Source organism: Poecile atricapillus, chromosome 1 (genome assembly GCF_030490865.1).
Source record: "Poecile atricapillus isolate bPoeAtr1 chromosome 1, bPoeAtr1.hap1, whole genome shotgun sequence".
Taxonomy (NCBI): domain Eukaryota; kingdom Metazoa; phylum Chordata; class Aves; order Passeriformes; family Paridae; genus Poecile; species Poecile atricapillus.
Genome location: NC_081249.1, coordinates 137,558,985 through 137,570,534, shown reverse-complemented (window position 1 = coordinate 137,570,534; position 11,550 = coordinate 137,558,985). Strand labels below are relative to the sequence as shown.

Below are 11,550 nucleotides of genomic sequence, written 5' to 3'. Positions count from 1 at the left end.
CCATCATAGGACAGAACAGTTTATTAGTGTTTTTTATGAAAAAAATGGAAGTGTGCAGTGTCAATTCATGCAAAGGAAAATGTGGTCACTGAAAATGATCTAAAGGGTTTTTTAGATTTACCCAGGGCAGAAAAGCCTTCTGTCCTGCCAGAAGCTAGATGATGTACACCAATGACTAAAAGTAAATTTAGAATGAAAGCTAAAACTCATCTGTACCAAAGCCATTTGGTACCAAATGGTACCAAACAATTGATACACTTCCACATGAGACTGGCAGTATGGGTGTTAAAACTGACTGCATCCTACAACTGCCCAAGGCAAGGCTTTCAGATGCCAGGTACAAAATTCAGAGCTTCCAGAGAAGTGGAAAATGCCTTATTGCATCCTCCTCTTCCCTGGGTTTGGAGAGTTACAAGGACTTCAGGACAAACTCAGCAGACTTAAAAGTTTCTGAATAAACAGTCTCCACTGCCTATGAGCCATATGCTGATTTACCACTGCCAGCCTACATACCCCTAATCTCAGCCTCAGCTTCAGCACCAGCAGAAAACTGCTGTTGATCTAAATTCTAAGTGGGTGTTTTAGTGAGACTTTTCTTAATTTTCTAAAAAGTGCTGCAGTTTTTTCTGATAAATGCACTTAAATTTATGGTATCTTAGACTTAATCCTGTTTTGTTGTAAATTTGCACATGATTTTTTTTTCCCCAGTGGGATAATAAATTACTTCTCAAAATTTAATTTTAGTACAAAGGGAAAGCTATACTATGTACTAGACATGGAGAATCTTCTCCCCACCCCCAAGAAAAAGCCCCCAAAAAAACACAGAAAAGGGAATTTGTACAGCTGTATCTTCTACCTGGAACATTAAAACTAGCTGAAACCATGTCTGTTTCTGAGGAAAATAATAATCTTTTTTGACAGTTTTTGTAAACTTGTTTTGATCCAAAACTTTGTAACTTTTAAAATATTTTTTTAAAGAAAAATCAAAGACATTCACATCAGTGCTCAATGCACACCTTTTTGTGGCAGAGAATGTATAAAGACAGGTCTCATTCCCCCACTTTTTATCTAAAACCCTTTTGCCTGTAGAGTAGGAATAAATACATTCCTTTTAATAAAACTTTTTAAATAAAAAGTCTGAGACTCCTTGAAGGTGTCACTCAGACAAAACCTTTCTATTGCTTGCTGGAGCCATCCAGACAAAATTGAAAGAAGGCTGTGTTTAAAGCATATGTAAAGCTTTCACTGCCTCTGCTTTACCTGCACTTTAACAATAATCAACTGTCTTGAGGTCAGGAGAGCTGCTTTGATGGTGGATTCTCTTCTACCGTTTTAACTTTAAAAAAACCCTATGCAGCAGCTCTTTTCACTAATGTGAAGATCTGTATCAGTCTTGAACTTTCAAAATAGGAAGATAAGCAAGAAGCGGAATTGTGTAGGGGAGTCAGGGAGGATTCATTTTGACAGATTTCTTGGATGAAAATAATGCCCAGAAAAGCAGCAAATACTATAGCTGAGTTATTGATAAAGGATATGGTTCTGACCAGAGTGGGATAAGAGACCAGAGAGACAAAAAGAGAGATGGAGAGCGTAACTGCTTTTATCTGCTAAGGCCTCTCCCTCAGCTCCATTTCCTGAGCATTTTTTCCTGGGCATCCTTAACACCTGGCACATGTTAGGGCTTTCAGCACATGGACAGTCCCCAGAGTAATTTTTCACTTTGTGTATTACATATGTTAAGGCATAAATAAAAATCAAATCAATCCCTCTCAGAAATGTTTTTGAAATCTTGCCTTTACTAACCTTACTCCAAATAAGTGAGAAAAAGGCAAAAAGTGCAGTCTCTGTGCTGTACAAAAGACACTGTTACTCATCTTGGCTAAATTTGCCTCTCCTCATTGCCACAGCTGCTTCTCCCCAGCGTGGGGGATGCCACATGCAGCATAGCAATAGTGAGAAATAAGCTAACCAGGGGAAAATTCAAAATCAGTGTGCAAATGAGGTGGTGGATGTAGAGGATGACTTGGAGGTGGGGGAGATTCACAGGAAAAGGCTCTTTTCCTACTCAGAGTTGTGAAACATTCGAGTGCCAGAGTCCTGGGGGTGTTGAAGGTACTTTCCCAGCTGTAGGACAGAAATTTCACTCTCACTTTACATCCTTTCCCAGAAATTATGTTCTCACTCCATCCTGAATCCCCCAGAGCTCGATGCCCAAAACACCTTTGCACAATTCTTTCCACCCTTAAGGAACAGGAATTTTGTCACCCACTCCCACACAGATGGAACCACACCCCAAGGAACAACCCTTTTCCTGTCACCTTTTGTCCTTTTTTCCTCCACAGAGAAGCAATAGTCAGAACCTGTGGTTAACAAAAGGGATGGTATTTTACTAATCAGAGCTCTTGCAGAGACTCAGAGGCATCAGACCCTTGAACTGTTTAATAAAGATTAAGAAATAATTATTGTCTAACGGCCTAATATAGCTTAAAATAAACCTATTAACTGCCGACTTACAAAACACCCTGGTGTCTTTGTATGTGGAAGCAGAACACAGTTGTCAGAGGATTTATTTCCTTCATCTACAGAAAGAATAATTAGGACCAACCCTAACCAGAATGGTATGTGCTAGAGACACTCGCAATTGTCTCCTAAAAGATATTCCAGGCAACATGCTTCAAACTAATTAGTACAGAGGCCGTTGTTGTTGACAAGGGACACACAAAAAAATCCCTATCATGTGAAAAACTGCAAAAGTACAATTTTGGAACTGGTGTTGTGGAAAGGGTTCATTCACAAAGGCAGACATGACAGCTGCACATCCTTTCTCTGCTTTAATCAAATATTCCTCGTCAGAACTTCAACAAAATACACATGAAGCAATCAACCTTCAATGCTTCATGAAAATATCTCATTCCCATAAAACATGCAGAGCCTCTCTTAAGTATGCTTGCTGCTTTAGACAGTATTTCCACTGGTCTGGATCACATTTATTTGAAACTTCTCAAGACAAAGGAGTGACACAAGCTGATCGCAGGTCTGACCTCCTTAGCATTTTTAGGAGAGATCCTCATTCTTCTTAGGCACCAAGGACAGACCAAGACACAGTTTGTCTGTCAGCACCCAGAAGGAAGGGCTGGATCTTGCTGGGTGCTTCACTCTCCAAATGCTGTTGGTTAATGAGACAGGAATGGTCATCAAGATTTCAATGAGTTAATCTTGAACTCAACCAAGTTGTTGTAGCTGTTGTCTGCTTCCAGGAGAAAGCTGAGTTCATCACTAACTCCCAGAGCATCTGTGGAGCCTATGGGAAGCCGGCAGAGCAGACGAGGTCACACAGCATTCACCTCACCTGGATTGGAGTTTGCAAGCTGAAAAAACAATCACAGTATTCAACAGCACTATCCGGCTGAATACTTCTCTCCCACCAACAGCTGGACTTACATTTTATCCTCAGTGTGGAATCAGGTTTATTTTGGATGCTTATTTTAAAGTCCAATATGTTTTTAGCAAATTCTAGTTACAATTTAGAAATGGCATTTTCTTTCATTTTGATTAATCTGTTAAATAAATACGCAAATATATCGAGTGCTCTATATAAAAATACATACACATAACAAACAACCCCTCATAATAAAAGCAAGATTAATAAAAGTATGTACTGTATTACACATATGAAATGGCTGTCTAGTTTTGAAACTATAGTGAAACAATTACACATAAGTCACAGGACATAATCTAAAAAGAATCAGCATATATAAAATAATGGCACTGCCTCTTGAGCATCTCCCATTTAAAAATATACAAATAACCCAACCAGTGTTGTCTGTGCTTTTATAGCAACTGACTATAAGATAAATTACAAAGAAGTTTGTGGACTTCTTCATTCAGCATCTGAATGGGGAGATGAATAACATGCCACAGATTTTTTGGTTTTTTAAAAGAGAAATTTAACCTCCAGGACAATGAAATAAATCCTCACTGAGACTTATATTCATTTAGGATTTAAAGGGAGGAATAATTCTTACTCTGGATCTCCATACTTAGTGGAATGAGTACCTAACACCAGTTTAAGCACAGCCTTCAACAGATCATTTTGATTTCTAATGACAAATAGAAAAGCGTGTTTAAAAACATTAAACATAAATCAATGCACTGTTCACAGATGAAATACCTGACCTACATAAAGTCAGAAAACATCCTATGTGTATTTTAAAACATCACTTTGTCTTGGAACTTTCTGCCCAGGTGTAAATTGCCCTGAGGAGATCTGCCAGCAGATACCAGGGCACTTGAGCATTTCTGTGAAGCACATGGGAAACTGCTGGAGGGCTGTGACTCAAATATAATCAACAGTCTTGTGCTTTATGTTCCAGTAAAGATCAGTGCTAGCTAAAGTCAGCATTTAGCCAGCTGAATATTCATCCTCCAGACTGCCTCAGATGGAGAACATAAAATAACATACTTCAGCAGAACAAAGATAGGGTCTATGGTCAGTGAACAGAACTCCTGAATAACCCTGCTACAGACCGTCCACATCCCTCAGCTGACACAAACCAACGTTTTCCCCTGCATTTCCTGGGGGCAGTCCAATTAGAAGCTAAACTTCCCCCTCCATTCCAATAAGCTTTCTTAAAAATGGCACAGACCACTGGTAGTAAATAATTTTTTTCCTGACAATTCATATCAATATAATGCACAGCATCATAGCTTAATACAAATACTTTACATAACAGACACAAAAGGACATAACAAAAACATATAACAATGCAGCTCAGCTATTGTACTATATTACATGGCTGGTAAGGGTTTCATTTGCTTTGATCTTTTCTGTAGAAATTGAGCTTCTGATACCAAAAAGCAAGCAATGTTTCTTTTTGGCATTTTTAAAAAGCAGATGGAAAAAAATGTAAATGAACTAGAATTCTGAGGAAATGAGCGAGATCATAGAAAAGCAACTTTTAAAATATCAGCAATCTCGTATAATAGTTAGAGGAGAAAAAATGGTAATAGGCTCAGCATCTCCTTAATGGAGCAGGAATATGGAGACCTATTTTCAGGAACAAAATACTATCAGCTCCCCTAGTGATCTCAATTGCTTGATTTGTGCATATGTGATAGAGCTGGGGTCATTACCTTATCTAACAGGCTCATTAAAAACATGCACAAAATTGGACCAATGAATGAGTGGGGGAGAAGAGCAATGAACAAAAACTGAATGATAATTGTACAGGTAGCTAGGATAATAAAGAATAGAAGTTTATTATGTTTCAGCTCATGTTTTCATGCCTTTATTACCCCTCCCAAGAAGACTTGCTGTATGTCCATAGATATTTAAAAATAGAGATAAATAAATGTTGTCCTTCTGGGTTTCCCTCGTTGCAGACCAAGCCACACAATTATAAAATGTTGCTTTTTGATTATGCTGGCAGAATCTGAATGTACCCACTGCTATTCCTGGCTAGAAGGCATTTCTGAAGGATTCTGATGTTGCAGACATTGTAGAAGATGCCTTTTGGGTTTAAACTTGATTTTTTTTACTCTTGACATTTTTCTTCACTTAATTCTGTACCATGGCATGTTTAATACTTTAAATATCTGTAAGATGGAGTGACTGGATATTTCTTTAGCTCTACACAGTGAAGACCTTCCATCTGGGGAATAATGATGTCAACTTGCATGCCTCCTAGCATCCAGGACACAGTGAAGGGACTTCACTTTGTGAAGGGTGTGGGAACTGAAAGCATTATCCAGCTCTTGGGGGTGTATTTCAGAAAGCACATGTCAATTTTTAAACTCAGGCGTCATTGCAAAGTGATTAAAAAGAAATAGAACTTATGCTTATGTTCAAAAGACATCAGTAGCACAGTGCATCTGTGAATTCCTGTTCAAGTTCTGCGTGACTTTGGTTTCCCCAGCCCTGATCTGCTTGGCAGTGGTACCATTACACTCCAGTCTTCATGTCAAACTCGTGATGGTTTTGTGTTTCATTAACAGTCAGGAATTCATCACATGCTTGTGTTCGGTCATTTGACTGTTCTTTATGAACCAAGTGCACCATTTCTTGTGATTTGCTGATATCTCCATTTAATTCACTTGTCTTCCTGTCCTCCACTGCCCCTTTGCCATTGTTAATCACTAGCTTTTTCTTCTGCCCACATCTAGAAAGAAATAAAAATAAAGTATTATAAATAGAGTCTAGCAAAAATAAAAACCTGAAGGCCAATATTTAGGAAAAGGTGATTGAAAATTAAACTTGTGTCTGCCAGTGCAGACTTGTACCATACAAAGTACAAAGTTTCTCCATATCACATATTTTATTTTTGAAAGCATCACCATTATATGCATAAAATTTATCAGGAGCTCACTTATCTAATTTATATTTACTGATACTACATATAGCAATAATTACTGAATGCCAGAAATTTTTTCCTATCATTTGAATATATCCACATTTATGAACTTTGCAAATTACTCCCACTATGAGGACACCTTCTAAATCCAAGCTTGGGACCACAGCTTTGAAAATGCACAAATTCTTATGCAAGCAGGCAATCTGGATGAAGCTCACCTGTCATTAAACAAAACAACTGTTTTTTAATTTGTATTAGCATGTGAAGCTTAGAAGCCAACCAACAGTAAGGGAGCATGGAGAACTGTCTGCAGCAGAGCTGGTTGGGATGTTCAGGTAGGAAATAGGTTCTGTGCTTTCAAAGTTACACTCGCTGCAGGGCTGCCCAATAAACTTTAGATGCAGCTCTGAATTAAAACACACGTGCACACGCAATCTTTTAAAGAGTCACCAGTCCAAAGATGATGCACACTGGTTATTGTGGGCTGGGTATCCTTCAGTGTAGTAAGAAAGTACTACTTACACAGCTGTCAGATTTACTATTGACAGGACTCTGGCTACACAGTGCTGGACATTCTACTTGTCCTCAAGCAGCCTTGTCTAAACTGAATATGCAGAGCCCTACACGCCTAAGAGGGACAATGTGTCTGTGAATTTGGACTTTTAAGTGCTTTATTCTTAAATGAAGCGTATTTTTTCCTGAATGACTAATTTGGTCATTCAATTTTACTATTATGCCTCTGAAATACCATTTTTTCACGCCTTCTGACTCATAGATGAGGGTTATTTTATCTGAAGTAGTTCAGTTCACTCTGTTAATGTTACACACACCCTTGGGAATGATTTCCTGCTCTGCAGCAATAAAATGCCAAAAGAGCTGTGGAGCTCCACAGCCTCTTAAAAGAGCAGCTCTGCAACCAACAGACTAGGAAAAAATGTGCTCACTGCTTCCTGAACAAACATCTCCACATATTATATGGTCATTCTGATAAAAAAAAGAGATAAAAATCCAACATTCAAGTAGCAAATAGTTACTCTGTTAAAAAGCTCCATTTTAACATTCAAGTAGCAAAAAGCTGTTGAAGACAATTGGGAAGTAATCTCAGAACAGCCCCCAGAGAAAAGAAAGAGGTAAGAATATTATAGCCTATCCTTTAGGCTGGGGTTTTTCCAATTTCCCAGCTAGCTTTGCACAGATCACTGCATTACTTTTCACTCCTCAGTGTCCTCATCTGTAAAACGGGGTACATAAAGCTATTGAGAGCTCTGAGAGCAATGCTAGCACATATAGCATTGTGACTGCCAGCTGTGATACTGCCTCTTGTTTTTAAGGAGCACGCTAACAGGTATTCACAGAATCGCTGTGATTGTCTAAGACAGCCCTTCACACTGCACACAGACAATGCTTTAATGGTGGAGGATTATTCCTGGATCATCCTGTGCTTGTTGATGTCTATGTTCATCTCACAACTTCCACCCTCTGTGAGCATGATTCTCCCATTAGTAACTAACAGGTAGAGGGTAATTAGTTTTCTGTGATCTGTACACAGTTAGTTTCCATTTACAAGACCAAATGGTTCATGTAGGTGCTGACTTCATGTGAGTGGCTCCAGGTGAGTGTGAAGGCTGTGTGACCTGTGCAGGACATGGTGACCTGGGTTCCCACACCCCAAGCCACTCCAAGCTTCGAAGGGGATGTGTTTTGCTACTCTGCTCTTTGACAAAGCTTTGGAGACTCCCAAGGAAGACAACAGCAAGGCAGTGTGTTTAGGAAATGTAAAGGTGTGGCCTTACCTTCTGCGACTGTTAACAGCAATGCACACGGCAAGGATCAATGCAAGCACCACGAGAGCTGCGACGATGATCAGCCAGTCTGCAGGGACAGAGCGGGGAGGGAAGGGGAGCATGTGAATGCATCTCATGTGGTTTTGCCATTTCACAGAACTCCAAAAACACAATCTCTTCTGCTTGCTTTAAGCTGTCACACTCTTTTCCTAGGTTCCATGAATGTTTGGTTAACAAAGTCTTTCTGTGCAAATCAAACACATTTTCATCATCCAGCTACACACAGGCCAGCTGAGATTAAACCCCCCATCACTGTTGTCACCCAGAAGCACTTTGGTGGGCACAGGTGAAGAGGAGCTGTTTCACTGATTAACTCCAACAGCAAAAAAAAAAGGCTTAGCATGACACAGCTACAATCCCAGGCACAAAAGCAGGATGACTTTTAGCATATTTTTAGTAAAGTAGGTCTTACAACCTTCCCAGAAGCCTACTCCACTACCATTATAGCTCTGGTACCATTACAGATGGGGGTCCTCTCTCAAGAACCATGTCCTGTATCTTTGTTTGAAACGTCTGTCCCTTGTTTAACTCGTACATTTCATTTGAAACAAATTACCTCTTATACTTAGTTAATTATTAGTACTCCCTGGTGAAAAACTGACAGGAATTCTTTTTGTAGCATCCTTCTCTTGTATCTCCCTTCAGTTTTCCCTGCAAATGATGAGTTCTTCAAAAAGTGCTTCAAAGGTTACCTTTCCAAAATTTTCTGTGTGCTCTTCTCCATTTTTTTCCCTTGAACTTCCCTTTCCCTTTTGCCTTGAACTGAACAGTTTCAGCCCTGGACTTGCTAGGCCTAAGTAGAGTGGGATAATTACTTTCTCTGTTTTAAAAATTACTTTACCACTAATAAGCCCCAGAATATATTTGCATTCTTTTGCAGCTGTATCATGATGTTGGCTTCTTTATATTCTGTTTTAGTCTGCAAGCTCTATTCTGGAGAGCTTGTCTCAGCTGTTATTTTTGCTGAACATTCTCATGGATATGATACTATGCATATAACTTTATTGAGTTTTGCCTGGTTTAATTTCAGTTTCTAAAAGTTAATTGAATCTTAATCCCATTCTCCAAATGTACGGTTTATCACATCTTAGTACTGCTGAAAAATTATATGACTTACAATATGCTCTGTTTCTCAGACTACTTGTGAAATGCTGAATATTTTATGATTCAGAACAAAGTCTGAACAACTGTATTTGACCTTCATTTACTTCAGTTCATATGAAGACAATTCTGTGCTTGTATTTTTAAAACATTTGACTTCAAAAACCCACCTGGTACAGGGGCCGACCTTGGTTGTGAAGCTATTTTTGTTGTGGTGTTCTCTCCAGGGGAAGTAGTGGATTCATAATGTCCCTTGTGTGGTCCTTGGTTACCATACACACTTGAGGTAGAGCCTAAAGAACAAAAAACCCCATCCATCAGGCCAAATATGCTTGATGAATATTTAACAGCAAGGTAGGAAGACTGTGAATTTAGCAATGTAAAAATCAAACTCTAGAAAGTCCATGCTGAAGCAATTAACGAGTGTTTATACTGAAAACTATCACATAGACTACAAGCATGACACTCCTCTGAACTATGGCTAGCTTTAGTATTTTGAGAAGCAAAACTCATGGCTTTCCCCTCTTCTCTCCCTCATATGTTTAAATTCTGTTCCGACACAGGATAAAACTGAACACCTAAAACTCTAATTCTGCCATAAAATAGAACAATAGTTCTCTCTGAATGTTGTGGCTTTGACAGCTATAGAATGGGACTCTAAAAATTAGAAGTATTTTTTTCTAATAGAAAAAAGTGCTCTCTGCAAACTTAGATGTGGATCGTCTTGTCCTTTTTAGTAAGCTGTGTAATTTGGTTCCAAGATCATATCAGATCTTAAATCAGTCTATTTTCTGTGCTGGCCATACTGCTGAAACTTTCATGCAATTACATTCCTGGCCCATGCTATTACCATAAGGGTATCCCAAGTCTCAAATTATCAGAAGACTATAGATACAATAATTTCATTTGGGATGACGGCTTCATTATCACTACAAAAAAATGTGTTACAGATCTCCACCTCTCTGAATTCTTCCAGACTCTAATTAATTAAACATTAACTCTAATCAGCTGTAAAGTTCTTTTTCTTTAACACACATTACAACTAATTTCTGTCCAGCATTTCTGATCTCATTTCCTAGTAAGAGCTGGCAAATGCAAAACTGAGAAGCATGTTTTATTCCCTCTGTGAAGCACTGCCAGCAAGCAGTTCATTAATTTTCCAGATGTCTTATTATTTTTATTAACAAAAAACTTGTTGACTGGTGTGTTGTTTGGTGCTGTCTCACAACACAGGACAGAGCATGAATTCAACAATGGAGAGTCTTGATCTAGCATCAAAGAAAGCTAACCAAGAGGGACCTACTAACTTGTCTACACCACATTGCAGCAGGTTTTTTTAAGTGCTTTAAAAGTATTTTTTAAGTACTTTTGCTGTATCATCTTTGAAAAATGCCACTTTTCCTCCACAAACCCCTTAGAAAGGCATTCAGACATTTATTAAAATTTGTGTGCTTAGAAACCTGCTATATTTGCTGCTCCCCTGAGCACTGAGAAGAAGTAGGGGTCAGCCACGTTCCCTGATGTTCTGGCTCTTGGAAGGTGCTTGCAAGTGGCAGGGAGGGATCCTCAAAAGCTCTCTATATTTCAATCTGGTGACATACTAGATTTTTTTTCTTTATGGACGGCTATTTTTTGTGTTCCTTCAGTGGACTGACTTGTTGTTCTGTGGACACTTGGACACTAAGTAATGTCTGACCACAGCTTTTTTACTGCTGTAAAAAAAAACCGAAAAACAAGTGAAAAGAAGTGGTACATCAAACTACCCATTTGATCAGAGAAGGCCTTTAACAATACATTCATTAATCTTTTCCATTCCATTTCACCTATATTAGGCAACAATACAAATGAATGAACCCTTCAATAAATAAGCCTTTTGATGACAATGGTAGTGTCTTAGTAATTCCCATATACTGTGTTCTTAAAATGCAGCAAGAGATGGTTAATGAAAAATTAAAGAGTTTTGAGAAAATGGCCTTCTGAGCCTTTTGCCAGAGTACTGACAATGCAAAGACTCAATGCAGATATTCCCACTGAAAAAAATTCAAACCAGTTCTTACAGGTTTTACGTGCTCAAAACCGAAAGGTAGTGAACATTTTTTCATAGTGTGTAATGTCTGCACATAAAATTAAGAAGGCAGCTTAGATTAATTAAGTGAATAGGACCTGTGAAATGAAAGAAATGGGTTTTAGTAGGAAGACATTATTAAAAACAGATTTAGCTTCCCAATAAAATTCTGGCAAATGCATATTTTGCA

At 38.5% G+C, this 11,550-nt stretch overlaps 1 protein-coding gene across 7 annotated transcripts in view; it reads right to left on the bottom strand.

Moving 5' to 3' along the window:
* Window positions 1–2,504: 2,504 nt before the first annotated feature.
* Window positions 2,505–11,550, bottom strand: part of CD44 (CD44 molecule (Indian blood group)) — a 48,382-nt gene continuing 39,336 nt past the window's right edge. For 3 of the 7 annotated variants that reach the window (XM_058829563.1, XM_058829564.1, XM_058829567.1), the window contains 3 exons: window positions 9,466–9,588; window positions 8,144–8,222; window positions 2,506–6,158 (listed from right to left, as the gene is read on the bottom strand). In XM_058829563.1, the coding sequence (XP_058685546.1) occupies window positions 5,942–6,158; window positions 8,144–8,222; window positions 9,466–9,588 (419 nt within the window). In that variant the 3' untranslated portion in view covers window positions 2,506–5,941. Of the gene's footprint in view, window positions 6,159–8,143; window positions 8,223–9,465; window positions 9,589–11,550 lie in introns of all 7 variants that reach the window. The other 4 variants (XM_058829561.1, XM_058829562.1, XM_058829568.1 and 1 more) reach the window with 2 other exon arrangements.